Source organism: Saccopteryx leptura, chromosome 2 (assembly GCF_036850995.1).
Source record: "Saccopteryx leptura isolate mSacLep1 chromosome 2, mSacLep1_pri_phased_curated, whole genome shotgun sequence".
In the NCBI taxonomy this organism is placed as follows: Eukaryota; Metazoa; Chordata; class Mammalia; order Chiroptera; family Emballonuridae; genus Saccopteryx; species Saccopteryx leptura.
In genome coordinates this window covers 57,709,611-57,730,311 of record NC_089504.1, presented here as the reverse complement: position 1 = coordinate 57,730,311, position 20,701 = coordinate 57,709,611, and the positions used below count along the sequence as shown (strand labels likewise).

The 20,701-nt window shown below is 39.4% G+C and overlaps 1 protein-coding gene across 1 annotated transcript in view; it reads left to right on the top strand.

Annotated features, from left to right (window-relative positions):
- The window catches only part of CFAP95 (cilia and flagella associated protein 95), a 100,626-nt gene extending 81,819 nt beyond the window's left edge, over positions 1-18,807 (top strand). The window contains exon 6 of the mRNA XM_066365676.1: positions 18,619-18,807. Within this exon, the coding sequence (XP_066221773.1) occupies positions 18,619-18,807 (189 nt within the window). The remainder of the gene's footprint in view (positions 1-18,618) is intronic.
- The last annotated feature ends 1,894 nt before the right edge of the window (positions 18,808-20,701 follow it).

Below are 20,701 nucleotides of genomic sequence, written 5' to 3'. Positions count from 1 at the left end.
TTATAACCATAGACTAAACTTCCTTGCACTTCCTATGGCTATTTTCCTTTAGTTGAGTATTTGCAATTGTTACAAGTACTTTTCCCTTTTCCTTTGTCAATTTTATTAAATAAAAAGGATAGTATTTCTTAAATATGTAACCAAAATATATATAATTAGTTATATATTTATTATAGTATATTTTCCAATTACACTTATGTTTGTAATGAAATAATCAGGAGAAAAACTATCCAATAGAAATGAAATCATTTTTAAAGTAGTGAAGGAAATGAACAAACAGATCTGCCTGAGATTTCTATCCCTGTGATCTCCAGAGCTGATTAAGTGAATTTAGCTCTAGGCGAATTTTTCTTTTCCTCCCACATCACTCTGTATGTGTGCTTAGAAGACAACTTTTCTTGCCCCTGGCTGGTTGACTCCAGTGGTAGAGTTTAGGCCTAGTGTGGATTTCCAGGTTTGGTTTTCCAGGGCACAAAGGAGAAGCTCCCATCTGCTTCTCCATCCTTTCCTCTCTTCGCTTTTCTCTCTCTTTCCCTCCTGCAGCCATGGCTTGGTTGGAGTGAGTTGGCCCCACGGGCTGAGGGTGGCTCCATGGCCTCTGCCATAGGCACTAAGAAGAGATTGATTGCTGAGCAATGGAGCAATGCTCCAGATGGGCAGATCATTGCCCCCTAGTGGGCTTGCTGGGTGGATCCTGTTTGAGGCACATGCAGGAGTCTGTCTCTGCCTCCCCACTTCTCACTGAATAAACAGAAAGAGAGAGAGAGAGAGAGAGAAAAGAAGACACTTATTAAAGGATAACAAGCCTTTAGTCAAGTGCATGTAAGTTCTAAAGAATTTTATACATGATGTATACTGAAAATAATGAACAAAATATCACAGCAATCTACTTTTATGTCTACTTTCATTCCATTCAATGTGACATTCATGTTAATAAGTTTGCTGCCTAAAATACCTTTTTAAAAATAAATAGAGTACCCCAAATGAGCATACTTATAGGCATGCTAGGGTAGAATGGTTTTTGCTGTATGAATACCAGATGGCTAATAGCTATCTGTAGTGGTGGACACAAAGTTAGTTTGCAGTGACTGATTTGGCCAGGAAACACAACCCATTATGCATTTTTATAGATGATCTGGATGAAGGAATTGAACTATGCTTTCAAATTATATTATAACATTAAATTAGACGGAGTTAGTGATGTTCCAGAAAGCTAGTCTAAAATTGAAAATGACCTTGAAAATAAAACTATCAAATATAAAAGTTCCTAAAGAAAAAAGACAAAATAAAATAAGAATAATCACAGAACAGTCCCTTACAAGACTGGGAAAAACTGCGTGAGAACTAGATATACTATTGATTAAAAAATAGCAATGTCATTTTATTCTGGATCAAGGTTTGGGAAATAAAGGCTTAGAGTAAGAATATAATGCTTAAGGAGTGATGTGGATGTAAGGGAGAGGGGATGGGTAAGAGTAGGATACCCATAAGAGTAGGATACCCATAACATAAACTGATATATTACTGATATAAGTAATAAAACCATATTCTGTCTGTCCTTCATAATGAAGGAAGGTTGATTAGGGACCCTATTCACCAAAAGGACCCTCCTGTAACATCCTAAACTGCCTTCAGTAACATGTTAAAAAGAAAAAAAAAAGAAAGAGAAAAGCCTCACCGTTGGTAGCTTAGTATATAGAGTGTTGACCTGGGACTTTGAGGTCCCAGATTTGAAACCCTGGGATCATCGGCTTGAGCACAGTCTCACCAGCTTGAGCATGAGATCATTGACATGATCCCATAGTTGCTGGCTTGAGCCCAAAGGTTGCTGGCTTGAAGTCCAACATTGCTGGCCTGAGCAAGGGGTCACTGGCTTAGCTGGAGCTCCCCAGTCAAGGCACATATGAGAAGCAATGAACAACTAAAGTGCTGCAACCACGAGTTGATATTTCTTATATGTTTCTCTTCTCTCTCTTTCTCTCTTCCTCTCTCTCTCACTTAAAAAAGAGGTGGGGAGAAAAGGCTTTCTTAACCTTGAGACAGAATTTTCCCTATTGTGATTCCTTTGCAGCATCTTTAGTGGTTTCTGATTCTACAGGGCCTATTGTCCTCAGTGTTCCTTTATCTGATGCTCTTTATTTTTCTATCTTTAACATGATCTTTCATTTGACTTCCTCAACCCTTCCCTGCAACAGTACCCTCAAAGATGATGAGAGCTTGGTCCTTACTCTTGGTAGTGTTTAGTATTCTTTCAAGTCTGGCCCTCTAGGAAGCTTCTTAGAAGTGAGCATTTGTTTACCATTGCATTCTTCAACCTCCCTCTCCCTTCAGAGGCACCCCTTGTTTACCATCTAAGAGTAGGCTGGAGACATTATGGCCCTTTACTTCTAATTTATCATGGTTTTCTTAAGAACAAGGACTCATAGCTATGGTCAAGTTTTCAACCTCAGGAAAATTGATACAGTATAATTATGTAGTTCACAGTCTATATTCAAATATAATTCATGGTCCCAATAATGTTCTTTATAGCTATTTTCACAGTCAATGATCACTGCTGTGCATAGGGCACTGAACCTCCCTGCAGCCCATCTGTTCCACAGTACCACCTTCCAAATAAAGATTTAGTACCGATGTCATCTCTAATTAAAAATGTCTGAAATCTGACTCATGTTTTCCTCCTAACACACGTCCTCCCATACCCAGGTCTTTCTTATTCTTTTTAACTCTCCCAGCCATCCAGGTTTGAAGCTATGGGACATCTTTAGTTTTTATCCCCAGTTAGCCAGGAAAGTCCTCTATGTTCTTCCTGTGAAATGCCCCCTCCAGTCTGGCTCTCCATGAACCATTGTGTGCTAATGCCCACTCATTCTACAACTCAGACAAATTTTCCATTTACCCTCATATAGCTGAAGGGCTCAGGAAGAGCTGAAGGGCAGTGACTGGTCTATCTTAATTGAACATTGTCAGAACTCAGGGTCTGGGAAGCACCAGAAAAACAGACCTGCCAGCAACAACATGTGATAATTCAAAAATCTGTTTCTATATACAATTTCTAAACCCTTCCTCCTTCTACCACTAGACTGATGTTGAATAAACATTTCTTTATTATGTTAGAGGGTGTTGAAAATATAGCAACTGACTGCAACTGACATATGCAGAGGAAATGTGTCCAGCTGACGCCTGGCCTTCTTCCCAAGCCCACCACCAGTGGGTAAACAACAGCTCTTCCATCCATTTAAAGATTAGTCCGATTTCACACTTTAAATAGTTCCTCTGGGAAGTTTTTCATCTCCCTTGAAAAGCTCATTTTCTTGGAGATCCTCTCCCATTTCCTATTTGCAAAAAACAAAACCCCCAACATAGCGGAACTGAGACTGCTGTCAGTTTAAAAGCCTGCTTGCAAGGTTGCCCTTTGGTTGGCATCTAGAAAAGTTGGCTCTCCAGATGAGATTCCCTAATAAGAATGGTTCGCTGTGCCTAAACTGTGCGAACAATATGGTTGATGTTGAACACCTGCTTTCTTTCTGCAAGTCAGTTTTGGGATGTTCAAGGCAGAGGATGCCTATGTGACGAGCTTCCCACAAAAAGCTTGGCCACTGAATTTCTAATGAGCTCCCCCAGGAGAGAGCATTTCACAACTCATTGCTGGGGTATTTTTTTTTTTTTTTTTTGTATTTTTCTGAAGCTGGAAACGGGGAGGCAGTCAGACAGACTCCCGCATGCGCCCGACCGGGATCCACCTGGAATGCCCACCAAGGGGCGATGCTCTGCCCATCTTGGGGCGTCGCTCTGCCGCAATCAGAGCCATTCTAGCGCCTGAGGCAGAGGCCACAGAGCCATCCTCAGCGCCTGGGCAAACTTTGCTCCAGTGGAGCCTTGGCTGTGGGAGGGGAAGAGAGAGACAGAGAGGAAGGAGAGGGGGGGCGTGGAGAAGCAGATGGGCGCTTCTCCTGTGTGCCCTGGCCGGGAATCAAACCCATAATTCCTGCATGCCAGGCCGACGCTCTACCACTGAGCCAACCGGCCAGGGTGCTGGGGTATTTAAATGCATCCTGTGTGACTCACTGGGAAAGGACTCTTGGTAGTTTGTACCTAGTTTCCTCTGGATTTCAGCCTACCTGCCTTTACCCTTTGCTGATTTTTGCTTTGTATCCATTTGCTGTAATAAGTCATAGCCCCCAGTACCACTATATGCTGAGTCTTGTGAGTCCTCCTAGCAAGCCATTGAACCCAGAGGTAGTCTTGTGAACCCCAACACACCCTACTTTTCTCCCTGTAGCAGATTGTTATTATCTCCAAATGGCTACAACACATATTGCCACCCCACATGCTGTTACAATGTGACTTTGATGGAGAGGAAGAATCTGTATTACCTCTCCTTGGATTGGGTAAACTGTGGCTATGATGGAAGTGATGGTTGTGACTTCTGAGGTTAGGTGATAAAAAGCAATACAGCCTTCTCCTGGTTCTCTTTGTGCCATCCTCATTCTCAGACCCAGTTATCATGCCATGAGGAAGCCCAAGCTGGCACATGGAGAGAACCTGTGAGGTTGTTCCAGTAAATGGCCCTAGCTGAGGTCCCAGCACACAGCCAACCTCAGTTACCAATTTGAATAAGAGAGGTTTTCAGCCCCAGCCCTCAAGTCACTCCAGCTTTCAAGTCTTTCCAGCTGAGGACCCAAAGTGAGCAGAGATGCTCACTTTGATATACCCTTCCCAAATTCCTAACCCACACAATCTGAAAATGGCTATTGTTTTACATGCTATTTATGGTTGGCCTGTTACACAGCAACAGCAACTGCAACTCTCTCTAAGGGGGCATGCAGGTGTATGGAGAGAGGGATATGACTTAGCATCCTGGTGCTAGGGGGGAAGAATAAAGAAAAGCAAGACAGCAGAAGTGGCCAATATTATTCCTATCTAGATTTTAGGTAAGTGCGTTTTTGTTTTGTTTTGTTAGTCTGTTTGCCTGTTCTGGTCTCTGGGATGATATTCCTAGTCTACCTGGTTGCTCTTTTCCTTGCTGGCATTAGTGGATCTGCTCTGTGGACTTTGTTAGCTGTCAGCCTTTTTATTTCTCTTGCTTTCTCTCTGGACTAGGTTGTAATCCTCATGGCAAGTTTGGGATTACTCAGCCTTATTTTTATGACCGTGGGTAATGTTGACCCAGCTGAAATCTTTGGTGACTCCCCTTCAGTCCCGGATCTAATGCTCAGCTCTGCATGTGAGAGCTGAACCCCCTCTACAGACTTGCAGCTACTTCAGGGTCTTGTTTATGCCACAAAATACCAACAGTGGCTCATGATTGATGACTCTCAGGTCCCCCCCCCCCCCATGATCATGCTGCTCCACCAGCTTAGGTATGTGACATGTGACCCAGGCAAATGATAGGGCAGCCCCAAGATGTATTTTGTTTTTAAGAGTTTTCATGAAGGATGGGGGCCAGGAGACTCACCCCCATGCCTTTCTGCCATTATTCTCATTTATTTATTTATTTATTTTTGTATTTTTCTGAAGTTGGAAATGGGGAGACAGTCAGACAGACTCCCGCATGTGCCCGACCCGGATCCACCCGGCATGCCTACCAGGGGGCGATGCTCTGCCCATCTGGGGGGTCGCTCTGTTGCAACCAGAGCCATTCTAGTGCCTGAAGCAGAGACCACAGAGCCATCCTCAGCGCCCAGGCCAACTTTGCTCCAGTGGAGCCTTGGCTGCGGGAAGGGAAGAGAGAGACAGAGAGGAAGGAGAGGGGGAGGGGTGGAGAAGCAGATGGGCACTTCTCCTATGTGCCCTGGCCGGATTTCGAACCCGGGACTCCTGCACGCCAGGCTGACACTCTACCACTGAGCCAACCGGCCAGGGTTCCCATTATTCTCATTTATCTAATGTACTTCTCTGGGTCTACATCAAAGAGACTCTGCCTGATTAAAGTCTGGGTAGGAATAATATTGGCTGTTTCTGCTGTCCTGCTTTCCTTTACTTTTATCTTCTTCTTCCTACAATTCCCCAGGCTGTTCCTTATCTTTCTCATCTTCATTTCAGCTCTTGGTTAAGTCTTATTGGCAAAGGATATTTTTCTACACATTTGGAGAATATTATGATTTGAGTCATTGATCTTTGAGGTTTGATCATTGATACTCTGAAAGTCCTTAAGACTGTGAGTTGGGTTGCAAGGTGTGTACACGTGTATCTGGGTGCCCCATGATCCAATCAAGTTGACACAGAAAATTAGCCATAACACCCATTAACATTCTTCCCCATTTCTTGAAAAGCTACCTTCTGTCTCTGTGGACTTGCCTATTTTGGACATTTCTATAAGAAATCATACTGTATGTGGTATTTTGGTTTAGCTTCTTCACTTGGCATAATGTTTTATATGCTATATCATCTATCAGTACTTTATTTTTTATTGCCAAATAATATTTCACTGTGTGAATAGACCATATTTTGTTTAACCATTCATCAGTTGATTATATGAATAGTTGAGATCCAATTTTAATCCTTCTGCTGCTAGAATCTTTTTTCCTAAATTATCACATATAATCTTGTCTCTCACCTGATCAAATAAATTGTCCTCTTTACTTAAGAGACATTGAAGGAACACATTGACCTTGCATTTCCGTTTGACACTTTCTTCAGTTTGATCAAAGCTGTGGTAGGAATGAGCAAATCCTGCCTCCCTCTGAAGGGTAGTTTTGGTAAATGTTCAAATCTCATTTAAAGGGCCTCTACCTGATTAAAACCAAACAAACAGCCCCAAAGAAAGACCCAACAACATAAAGCAAAAGCCCAAACTATTTAGAAAGGAACATGGATAAAATGTAGTTGTAGGATTTTATGATTTTTTCATTTCTTAATTATTAAAAATTTCATGACAATCCTGGAGGCATAATGGGTCTGACATTCAGTTGTTTAGTTTGACGTCCTAGCTGAGTTACTTAATATCAGCATTTTAAAAATTCTTCCCTTCTGAGATTTGAAGTAAATTATGTTTTCTTATATATAAAGTAGGAATAGTAATTACTACTTTAGAGCCCTGTTATTAATTAAAAGATATAAACACTCAACTACCATGCTCACCTGATAATAGGCACTCAATAAATAAATAGACACTATAATGACTGTTATAGTTGAACACATGGTTAAAATTTTCAATCCCCATCAAAATCCCAATGTCATTTTTTAAAGAAATATAACAAAAAAATCACCAGGTTTGTATGGGACCATAAAAAAACCCCAAATAGCCAAAGCAATTCTGAGGAAAAAGAATGAAACCAGAGGTATCAAACTACCTGACTTCAAATTATATCTATACATAATCAAAACAGCATGATAATGGCAGAAAAACAGACCAATGGAACAAAATCGAGAGCCCAGAAATAAAACCACATGTATATGGATAAATCATCTAGGACAAAAGAGCCAAAAACACACAATGGAGAAATCCCAAATGCAAAAGAATGAAACTTGAATACAGTTTGTCCCTTGCACAAAATATTAATTCAAAATAGATCAAAGACCTAAATACAAGATCTGAAACAATAAATTACATAGAAGAAAACAGTTACTAAATTCATGGACTTTAGAGAGCAATTTATGAATTTGTCCCCAAAGGCAAGGGAAGTAAAGGCAAAAAAAAATGAATGAGACTATATCAAACTAAAAAGCTTCTGTACAGCAAAAGAAACTGACAACAAAACAAATAGGCATTCAACTAAATGGGAGATGATATTTGCAAACAATAGCTCTGATAAGGGGTTAATATCCAAAATATATAAAGAACTCACAAAGCTCAGCAACAAACAATCGAATTAAAAAATTGGGAGAGGACCTGAACAGACACTGCCCCAAGAAGACATATAAATGGTCAACGGATGTATGAAAAGATGCTCATCTTCACTAGCTATTCAAGAAATGCAAATCAAAACTACAATGAGATACCACCTCACACCTGTTAGATTGGCTATCATCAACAAGACAGGTAATAACAAATGTTGGAGAGGCTGTGGAGGAAAAGGAACCCTCATTCACTGCTGGTGAGAATGCAGATTAGTAAAACCATTATGGAAGAAAGTATGGTGGTTCCTCAAAAAATTAATAATAGAACTACCTTATGACCCAGCAATCCCTCTATTGGTGTCTATTCCCCAAATTTGAAAACATTGGTATGTAAAGACACATTCACCTCATGTTTATTGCAGCATTATTCACAGTGGCCAAAGTGTCCCTTGATAGAAGATTGGATAGAGAGAGACAAGATGGCACTGGAGTAGGCAGACGTACCAACATTTACCTCCCAGAACCAAAGTGGATTACAAACTAATTTTAAGAACTATCATCTGGAAAAACCAACTTTGGACTAAACTAAGAGGACTCTTCAACCAAGGAACACTGAAGAAGCCACACCAAGACTGGTAGGAAAAGCAGAAACGCGGAGAGGGCTGCCCAGCTCCTTGGAGCGAACGGCAGCAGGGAGAGACTCGCGTGGCGGGAAGTGAGTTTAGCAGAGGGGAAAGGGTCCTGAGCCCCAGGAACAAAGCCCCAGCCTGCAGCCCCAGAACCCAGAAGAGGCGTAAGGACAGTATTTAGCTGGAAACAAGTCAGGATACGGTATGGGAGAAAGAGTCTGATTTCTCAGACCCAGGATCCTTCTTAAAGGGACCGCGCAGAACATCTCTCTCACAGCCACTCACCCGGGGCTCCTAGGGACGGGGGAGAAAGGAGAGGACCAGAGTAGCAGGAATAGAGTGTAATCTAGGAGGCACAGGGAGAAACATTTTGGGAGATAGCCACCCTAACCCCTGGGACGAGTCACTCCCCAAAGCTGAAGTGAATATTTCCCCCGGAAACAGCAATACCAGCAAAGGGAAGCAGGAGAGCAGCCAAACAAGCTCCCCCGTGGCACTCAGAGCAGAGTCACATAGAAGGAGGGAGCTTTTGGGTCTACAGTAGTGAGTCTTAGAGTCTGAGCTGCAACGCCCCCACCCACGCGGCTGAGGGCGCGCCGGAGGGCAGGCGGCAGCAGGAGACAAAAACGCGGTTCTACTGGCAGGGGTGGAAGCCAGCTGGCTACCACTGGGCTCAGGTGTGAGCTCAATCTTGCCCAGCTGGGGAGAAGGTGGCGTGCAAAAGCGGTCAAGCTCAGCTGCCAGCAGCCTGTAATCTAGCCTGCGGGAGAAGGGCGGGAACCCTGGAAAGGGTGGAGACCAGCCCCTGAGCAAGGGCAGAAGAGCACAGCCTTGCCCCGCCTGTGCAACCCAGGCTTGTGGTCTGACGTGGTAGCTGGCTCCTCCCATGGGGGTGGAGCCAAAAACCCAGAAGAGGCGGAGTTCCGCTACTGAGCTGAGCCTGGGCACGCAGTCCTGCCCGGCAGTAGAGCCAAGGCTAGCAGCTGTTCGTTGAGTGGGCTCCTCCTGCAAGGGCAGGGCGAAAGCCCGGAAACAGGCGGAGACCCGCAGCTGAGCAAAGGTGCTCGCCAGTGCCCTCAGAACCGAGAATAACGTCACACACGGGGGAGGAGAAAAGGCCAAGCCCACCAATGCCTGTGCACCCGAGCGCGTGATCACAGCCACTCTCGTGAAGAGAAAATGCGGAGGCAGAGAAATACAACACAAATAAACCAAGAGAAATCCTCAGAAAAGGACCTAAGTGAATCAGATATAACCAAATTACCAGATGCAGAGTTTAAAATAATGATTGTTAGGATGCTCAAAGATATTAGAACAACCATAGATGGCCATTACAAAAACCTAAATAAAGAGATAACAAATATAGAAAAGGACATTGAAATAATAAAAAGGAATCAGTCAGAAATGACAAATACAATATCTGAAATAAAGAATACAATGGAAGGAATTAAAAGCAGGATGGATGAAGCAGAGAATCGAATCAGCGAGTTAGAGGACACGATAAATAAAGGCACAGAAGCAGAGCAGAAAAAAGAATAGAGACTCAAAAAGTCTGAGGAAACTCTAAGAGAGCTCTGTGACAGCATGAAGAGAAATAACATCCGCATCATAGGGGTTCCTGAAGAAGAAGAGAAAGAACAAGGGATAGAGACTTTGTTCAAACATATTATAGTGGAAAACTTCCCCCAATTAAGGCAGGAAAACATTTCACATGTTCTGGAAGCACAGAGAACTCCATTAAGGAGAAACCCAAAGAAACCAACACCAAGACACATCATAATTAAAATACCAAAGCTAAAAAAGAGAAAATATTAAAAGCTGCTAGAAAAAAAAGACTATCATCTACAAAGGAGCCCCCATAAGGATGACTTCTGACTTCTCAACAGAAACACTTGAGGCCAGAAGGGAATGGCAAGAAATATTCAAAGTAATGCAGAACAAGAACCTACAACCAAGACTACTTTATCCAGCGAGGCTATCATTTAAAATTGAAGGAGAAATAAAAAGCTTTACAGACAAAAAAAAAACCTCAGAAAATTCATTGCAACCAAACCAAGGCTACAAGAAATACTAAGGGACCTGTTGTAAACAGATCAAAGGAAAAAAAGAATATAGTAAAAGAGGAATACAGTTTTAAAGAAAAAAAAATGGCAATAAACAATTACATATCAGTAGTAACCTTAAATGTTAATGGATTAAATGATCCGATCAAGAGACATAGGGTAGCTACGTGGATAAGAAAACAGGACCCATACATATGCTGTCTACAAGAGACACACCTTAAATCAAAAGATGCACACAGACTGAAGATAAAAGGATGGAAAAAAATATTTCATGCAAATGGAACTGGAAAAAATGCTGGGGTAGCAATACTTATATCAGACAAAATGGACTTTAAAACAAAGACCATAGTTAGAGATAAAGAAGGTCACTACATAATGATAAAGGGAGCAATCCAAAAGGAAGATATAACCATTATAAATATCTACGCACCTAATATAGGAGCACCTAAATATATAAAGCAGACTTTGATGGACTTAAAGGGCGAGAGCAACAGCAATACTATAATAGTAGGGGATTTCAATACCCCATTAACATCATTAGATAGATCCTCAAGAAAGAAAATTAACAAAGAAACAGCAGACTTAAAGGATATATTAGATCAACTCGATTTAATAGATATCTTCAGAACCTTTCACCCTAAAACAGCAGAATATACATTCTTTTCAAGTGCTCATGGTACATTCTCTAGAATAGACCACATGTTAGGGCACAAAAGCGGTCTCAACAAATATAAGAAGATTGAAATCATATCGAGCACTTTCTCTGATCACAATGGCATTAAACTAGAAATCAACCACAATAGAAAAATTGAAAAACATTCAAACACTTGGAAACTAAATAGCATGTTATTAAATAACGAATGGGTTAACATTGAGATCAAAGAAGAAATTAAAAATTCCTAGAAACAAATGATAATGAGCATACATCAACTCAAAATTTATGGCACACAGCAAAAGCAGTCCTGAGAGGGAAGTTTATAGCATTACAGGCATATCTCAAGAAGCTAGAAAAAGCTCAAATAAACAACTTAACCCTGCATCAAAAAGAACAGCAAGCAAGGCCCAGAGCTAGTAGAAGGAAGGATATAATAAAGATCAGAGGAGAAATAAATGACATAGAGGCTAAAGAAACAATACAGAGGATCAATGAAACCAGGAGCTGGTTCTTTGAAAGGTAAACAAGATCGATGAACCTTTAATGAGACTCACCAAGAAAAAAAGAGAGAGGACTCAAATAAATAAAATTAGAAACAAGAGTGGAGAAATAACAGCTGACACAACAGAAATACAAAATATTGTAAGAAAATACTATGAAGAACTGTACGCCAAAAAACTAGACAACCTAGATGAAATGGACAAATTCCTTGAATCATATAATCTTCCAAAAATCAATCTGGAAGAATCAGAAAACCTAAACAGACCAATTACAACAAATGAGATTGAAACAGCTATCAAAAAACTCTCAAAAAAGAAAAGTCCTGGGCCTGATGGCTTCACAAGTGAATTCTACCAAATATTCAAAGAAGAACTAACTCCTATCCTTCCCAAGCTACTTCAAAAAATTTAAGAGGAAGGAAGACTTCCAAACTCCTTTTATGAGGCGAGCATAATTCTGATTCCAAAACCAGGCAAAGACAACACAAAAAAAGAAAATTATAGGCCAATATCCCTGATGAACTTAGATGCAAAAATCCTCAACAAAATATTAGCAAACCGGATCCAGCAATATATGAAAAAAATCATAAACTCTGATCAAGTGGAATTTATTCTTGGGAGGCAAGGCTGGTAAAATATTTGCAAATCAATCAATGTGATTCATCACATAAACAAAAGAAAGGAGAAAAACCACATGATAATTTCAATAGATGCAGAAAAAGCATTTAATAAAATCCAGCACCCATTCATGATCAAAACTCTCAGCAAAGTGGGAATACAGGGAACATACCTCAACGTGATAAAGGCCATCTATGACAAACCCACAGCCAACATCATACTCAATGGGCAAAAATTAAAAGCTATCCCCTTAAGATCAGGAACAAGACAGGGGTGCCCCCCTTCACCACTCTTATTCAACATAGTTCTGGAAGTCCAAGCCACAGCAACCAGACACGAAAAAGAAATAAAAGGCATCCAAATTGGAAAAGAAGAAGTAAAACTATCATTATTTGCAGATGATATGATATTGTATATAGAAAACCCTAAAGTCTCAGTCAAAAAACTACTAGACCTGATAAATGAATTCAGCAAGGTGTCAGGATATAAAATCAATACTCAGAAATCAGAGGCATTTTTATACACTAATAATGAACTGTCAGAAAGAGAAATCAAGGAATCAATCCCCTTTACCATTGCAACCATAAAAATAAAGTACCTAGGAATAAATCTAACCAAGGAGATTAAAGACTTGTACTCAGAAAATTATAAAACATTGATAAAAGAAATCAGGGAAGATACAAATAAGTGGAGGCATATACCGTGCTCATGGTTAGGAAGAATAAACATCATTAAAATGTCTATATTACCCAAAGCAATTTATAAATTCAATGCAATACCGATTAAAATTCCAATGACTTACTTCAAAGATATAGAACACATATTCCCAAAATTTATATGGAACCAAAAGAGAACACGAATAGCCTCAGCAATCTTGAAAAGGAAGAATAAAGCGGGAGGTATCACACTTCCGGATATCAAGTTATATTATAAGGCCATTGTACTCAAAACAGCATGGTACTGGCATAAGAACAGGCACATAGATCAATAGAACAGAACAAGAACCCAGAAATAAACCCACAGCTCTATGGACAACTGATATTTGACAAAGGAGGTAAGTGCATACAATGGAGTAAAGACACCCTCTTCAACAAATGGTGTTGGGAAAATTGGACAACTACCTGCAAAAAAATGAAACTAGACCACCAACTTACACCACTCACAAAAATAAACTCAAAATGCATAAAAGACTTGAATGTAAGCCATGAAACCATAAGCATCTTAGAAGAAAACATAGGCAGTAAGCTCTATGACATCTCTCGCAGCAATATATTTGCTGATTTGTCTCCACAGGCAAGTGAAATAAAAGACAGGATAAACAAATGGGACTTTATCAAACTAAAAAGCTTCTGCACAGCTAAAGACAATAAGAACAGAATAAAAAGACAAACTACACAATGGGAGAATATATTTGATAATGTGTCTGATAAGGGGTTAATAACCAAAATTTATAAAGAACTTGTAAAACTTAATACCAGGAAGACAAACAATCCAATCCAAAAATGGGCAAAAGAAATGAATAGACACTTCTCCAAAGAGGATACACAGTTGGCCAATAGGCATATGAAAAAATGTTCAACATCACTAATGATTAGAGAAATGCAAATTAAAACCACAATGAGATATCACCTCACACCAGTCAGAATGGCGCTCATCAATAAAACAACACAGAATAAGTGCTGGCGAAGATGTGGAGAAAAGGGAACCCTCCTGCACTGCTGGTGGGAATGCAGACTGGTGCAGCCACTGTGGAAAACAGTATGGAGACTCCTCAAGAAATTAAAAATCGAACTGCCTTTTGACCCAGCTATACCACTGTTAGGAATATACCCCAAGAACACCATAGCACTGTTTGAAAAGAAGAAATGCACCCCTATGTTTATGGCAGGATTGTTCACAATAGCAAAGATCTGGAAACAGCCCAAGTGTCCATCAGAGGACGAGTGGATTAAAAAGCTTTGGTATATATATACTATGGAATACTACTCAGCCATAAGAAATGATGACAGGATCTTTTACAACAACATGGATGGGCCTTGATAACATTATACTGAGCGAAAGAAGTAAATCAGAAAAAACTAAGAACTATATGATTCCATACATAGGTGGGACATAAAGATGAGACTCAGAGACATGGACAACAGTGTTGGGGTTACAGTGTGGGGGGAGGAGAGGGAGGGGGTTGGGGGAGGGAAGGGGCACAAAGATCATGGCTTTTCAGCATTTGCTATATTCCCCGTTTAATCTATAGACAGACAGCAAATATTTACTTATGGTGTTTCCACTATAAAGACTGCTGAGGGACAAATGCTGATGAACTATTTCAGCAGTTCCTCCTTCTTCAAAGACTTATATGTCAACATAGAGCTCCATGTTTCATAGGACATACTCAAGCTCACCCCATGCTCCCTGCAGCTTAGCACAAGGGAATGCCCTTTTTTTCTTTTCTTTTCTTTTTCTTTTTTCTCTTTCTCTTTTTTTTTTTGTTGTTGTATTTTTTCTTTTATTTATTTATTTATTTTTAGTATTTAAAAAAAAAATTTACATTCTTTTGAATGCTGATGAACAGGAGACACCAAATCTTTTTTGCCTGCAAACTACTACCTTCTTTATTAGATCCAGCTAATAACACTGTTTTGTCTTTTTCCAAATAGCTCCAGATATATGGAAAAGATTTATATAGGTGGATGGGGATCCTCAAACCCCTCAGCGAGATCTTTTGAGTATGGCTTTTAAGATACCTAGAGGCAGAAAAAGCCCAATAGAGATCAGGGGAATTACCAGCTTTTAGGATACATCCTTAAAGGCTCTAACGCCCCAAAAGGGTCTCATAGGATGCCATCTGGGGCCTGCTTCAATAGTGGAAAGGAAGGTCATTGAGCTAAAGCCTGCCAGGCTTACATGCCTCTGCTGTGAGGAAACAGGGACACTGGAAGGTAGGCTTCCCCCTCACTCCTCTAAGGGAGGGTTCAGTCTCTTCCAGCCCTTCTCCAGCCATGTATGACCTAACCTCGCCCAGAAAGCTGGGGTTTGCCACTGAAGGCTGAAGGTGCGCAGGGCCGTCGGCCCCATATATGACACTGTGGACGAGCCTAGGGTATTTCTTCCAAGAAGCAGGTAAACTGATCTCATTTGCACAAGGGCCACTTAACTATGTTTTGCCTGAATAGTCAGGTTTTTTATTCTTCCCTCGAAGATCTCTGTTGTGGGTGTTGATAGTCCTATTTTCTGCTGCTTTGCTTAATATATAGTGTTTCCTTTATCCCTCCTACCTCAATGCCCCACTCATATTTCAGGCTGGGACCTACTCCTAATTTAGAGCTCTCTTTCCCCCTTTTGCCAACTTCTATTATGAATCTACCTGGATACAGCTTAGTGCATCCCAAGGTTCTCTTTACCATGCCACAGTCGCAGAGCTCCAGGGAAGAGCAACCTGGTCTCATCTCTCCAGGCAGAGGAGAACAGAAGCTCCATATCCACGCATGCTGCAAATGGCTTTTCCAGTCTACCTGAATCATTACCAGCTAGAAGCAGTGGTCATTGGGACTTGGACATGAGCTGCAAAGTATAGAATGGTGACAATTCCAGTGCCATGAGGACTTTTCCTGGATGTGGACTTTCCTGGACTCCTGCTCCCTGTGACAGCTCCTAACAAACTGAACTGTGATTGGGTTGCATTTTTCAGGGATTTGGCATGGTGATGGGGCCAACTTGGGCTTGGTGAACATGTTAAAGACACTACTCTTTTATGGATTCTTGCTGTATTGGCCAAGAGTTTGCTTAAAGGCTTTTAATCACTGTAAAAAAAAAATTAGAAGACTGGATAAAGAAGATGGGGCACATATACACTATGGTATACTATTCAGCTAGAAGAAATGATGACATCGGATCACTTACAGCAGAATGGTGGAATCTTGATAACAGTATGCAGAGTGAAATAAGTGAATCAGAAAAAAACAAGAACTGCAGGATTCCATACATTGGTGGGACATAAAAGCGAGACTAAGAGACATGGACAGGAGTGTGGTGGTTACGGGGGGTGGGGGGAGGGAAGGAGAGAGAGGGGGAGGGGGAGGGGTACAAAGAAATCTGGATAGAAGGTGACTGAGGATGATCTCTCTTTGGGTGATGGGTATGCAACAGAACTAAATGACAAGATAACCTGGAAATGTTTTCTTTGAATATATGTACCCTGATTTATTGATATCACCCCATTATAATAAAAATTTATTTATAAAAACAAAAAACAAACAAAAAGAAGATTGGATAAAGAAGATGTGGTACAGATATACAATGGAATACTACTCAGCCATAAGAAATAATAATATAGTACCATTTATGACAACATGGATGGAACTTGAGAACATTATACTGAGTGAAATAAGTAAATCTGAAAAAGCTAAGAACTGTATGATTTCACATATAAGTGGAATATAAAACTGAGACTCATGAACATAGATAAAAGTGAAGTGGTTACCAGGGGAAGGGGGATGTTGAGGAGGTGGGGGAAGAAAGGAAGTAAAGAGGGACTAATATACAGTGATGGAAAATGATTTGACTTTGGGTGATGGGTATTGTAAAGCCAGTAGCTGCAGCCACCTTCACAGCTGCCTGGCCCCTGTAGGTTCACATTTGATTCAGACAGATGGTAATGAAAGAACGGAACCAAGAACTGGTGGGCCATTAGCTTTAATCCTAGCTTGCACCCAGTGGACAAGAAATACACACAGTGGGAAAACACTTTTCTTTCCATTCAGGGCTCCCAAAGCCACTGACTTATCTGAGTTTCCTAGAATCAAAGGTTTCTAGCTCACCAGCCTTATTCACCTCTGTTCCCCATCTCCTTCTCTCTGCACAAACTCTGCACAAACTGGCTTCTCCTTCAGCACTCCACCATCTTGGCTGCCTCTCCTCTCCTCCACATGGCATTTTTCTGCTCTCCCTCCTCTGCTCTCTTCTCTAATGCTCATCTCAGGAACTGAGAGAGAGCAAGCTCCCGGTCTGCCCCATTTTATAGTGTAGAAATCAAAACCTTTAATCCAATATACAAACAAGGAAGTCTCTAATATAAAGTCACTTAGGGTGGGAAATGCTTAGTCATAAAACTAAGCCTTAGGGTATAATGACCCTGCCTGCTTACAGCCTGTCCCCCACACCCAATGCAAACTATAAGCGAGCAAACATATATATCATATTTACAAACTTATTTGACCAACAGGTATACAACATAATCAACAGTTCAAATGCTATAGAAATGTTTACTTGAAACCTATGTACTCTTATTGATCAATGTCACCCTATTAAACTTAATTTCCTAAATAAAATTTAAAATTTTTTTCAATTATTTTCAATAAGGTCAATCTAAGATTTGAACTACTTTTTGGCATTCTTTCATTGTATTATAGTTTTGGTGATTTAATTTCAATATTGTTCTAGTGCTTCAAAAATAGTATCAATTTAAGGCAGAAATTACTGCTCATAGAAATTAGGGGATCAGGGAATGTGCAAGTACTTTAGTACTTTCAGACTTTTGTATAGTGCATTTTCACCAATGAAATAAAAGTTGGTTTTGTATTGCATAATTGAACAACTGTTTTTGACTCGTTTGCTTTTTTGATGCTCTTGTTTAATAAAAAAAAAATCAAATGCTTTTTTTTTATCAGTTCATATTCATTTTTAAATATTCCCTAATTTTTGTGAGCAGTATATATAATTGGTTTAAGGATTTTATGTTCCTTGTCTTCCATTACCCTTGATGTAATCTGAAAGAATCCATTTTTCTTTTGGAAAATGGTCAATGATAATGTCTTGTTTTATTACAATAGAAGCTTTCATTTAGTCACTAAGAATAAATACCTTAAACATTATACTGGATTATGCTGAGGTAAATTTCTGATAGGAATGAGTCTTTGAACTTGGCATTTACTGGCAAGTGTGACTTGATAGTAGTTATTAAAGATATAACCCAAGATATTATTCTTTGGAATAATTATAACACATTAATTTTTAAAAGGTGTTGAAGGGTAGATGAATTGTAATTGTCTGGGTCTTATAATCATAAAATTTAAATTGTTCTTTAACCATAAATTTATGGTTTAGAACAATTTTAAATGTATAATGATTTATTTTTAGTTTCATAAATAAAACAACCATGAACTAGTTTCTTCTTTCAGAGATATAAGCACTTATAAATGCAATAACGATTTTTTCATTGAAGCATTTGTAAATTGAGAGGTTAAATTAATCAATTGTCTGAAAATTAACCTTTGTTCATAATAAGACTAACACATTGAAGATCAACTTTTAAGACGTACACCTTTTTACCTATTTCAGTTACTCAATATCTTTTCTCTCCCCTCCCCACCCCCACATAGGATTATCCTTGTCAAGATGATTATTCAATAGTCCACAGAAAGTGCCGTTCTCAGTTCACAGATCTAGATGGTTCCAAAAGATTTGGCATCAACACTTGGCATGATGAGAGTGGGATTTATGCTAATGCATGTGTAAAAGAAAAACTCTACCCATCAACTGGTGGTCCTATTGTTCCATTTTTAAAGTAATGTATGAAATCAGATTCTCTACCTAATAAAAAAATAAAGGGTTTGACAGTTAATGATATTTTTATTCTAATAAATTCAATAGAAACAATGTTTTAGTAGTATTTTTAAAAACAAAATTTTATATTCTATTCCAGTGTATATAATCTTCTTTTCATAAGCTGCTCTGGTATTGTTCAAAGTTTAATATGTATACCACTGAGGTTATACAACACAACATTTAGATAGTACTTGGTGGAATTTTTTAAATTTTAATTATGGATTGTGTATTTATTTGAATTTTATTAGGAAAAACACATAAAGCTAGCACAATCAAGCTTGTAATTGCTTGGGGGTGTGGCTAATTTTTAAAACTTGACCTAACTTAAATTCCACTGTTAAGTGAATGAAAATAAAGGTGATATTCAGATTTGACATGAAATTCCAATGATGGAACTTTGAGTAATAGGCACTATAATAATGTTGAATGTGTATCTATAAGCTTTGATTTATTTATGGTGTCTAGCTGCACTGTGGATGGTCTATTCAGCATAGTGTTTTTGCTTATTCAAATTAACACTTTTTTAGTGTATTGGATAGCAGAAATGCAGACAAAATCTAGTGAAATTTTTGGGATTTGATGAAAAAATCCAATTATCTGATGTTATATTTATTTGTTTTTAATTTAAAATGTATTTTATGGGAGACAGAGAGAGACAGAAAGAAGGACAGACAGATAGGAAGAGAGAGAGATGAGAAGCATTAATTCTTTGTTGTGATTCCTTAGTTGTTCATTGATTGCTTTCTTATGTGCTTTGACTGGGGGTAGGGGGGCTCCTGCCAAGCCAGTGACCTTGGGCTTCAAGCCAGTGACCTTTGGGCTCAAGCTAGTGAAGATGGGGTCATGTCTATGATGCCATGCTCAAGCCAGCAACCCCACACTCAAGCTGGTGAGCCCACACTCAAGCCATATGAGCCCATGCTCAAGCCAGCAACTTCAGGATTTTGAACCTGAGTCCTCTGTGTCCCAGGCTGATGCTCTATCCACTGATCAGGCTAGTGTTATAATTAGAAGAAATATTAACAGTTGTTTTGATTCACTGTCCAATTTTATAGGTGAGCAAACAGATATACACAGAGATTTAAGTAGATTACCCGGGTTACATAAATAAATTCTAGCTGATCTTTGAGATGCATTTGAACTCTTAATTCTTCTGAGAATGGGTTTAGTTATTTGGTCATCCTAGGCTAAATTTTCTCTCATTTTATTTTTAAAAAAATAAATTCATGCCTGACCTGTGGTGGCGCAGTGGATAAAGTGTCAACCTGGAAATGCTGAGGTCGCCGGTTCAAAACCCTGGGCTTGCCTGGTCAAGGCACATATGGGAGTTGATGCTTCCTGCTCCTCCCCCCTTTTCTCTCTATCTCTCTCCTCTCTCTCTCTCCTTTCTAAAATGAATAAATAAAATTAAAATTAAATTAAAAAAAAAAAGAAATGTTAAAAAAAAATAAATTCATGAAATGAGATTTCATTATAAATGTCAATTTAGCACTGCCTCCAACTCTTGACTAGCAAAATATGAGAAAATCTATAAGCCTTGTGAGTGGAGAAATGATAATTACTAAAAATGTGGATATGACAGGTAAGCATTCACCAGAAAGTTTTACTATAATTTCCTGCTGCTTTAAACTGTGTGTGTATATATATATATATATATACACACACACACACACACACACACATAAATATGTATATTATGTATACACACAAAAAAAATGTTAATTTTTTTTATATATTGCTTTTCTAGTTAATACCTATCTAGGTTTACTTTCCCTTCCACAGACTACAAATTTATGTTTAATCGCTTCTAACATTCATTAACATATGTAGAGTGGACAGCTGTTTGAAGTATGCAAA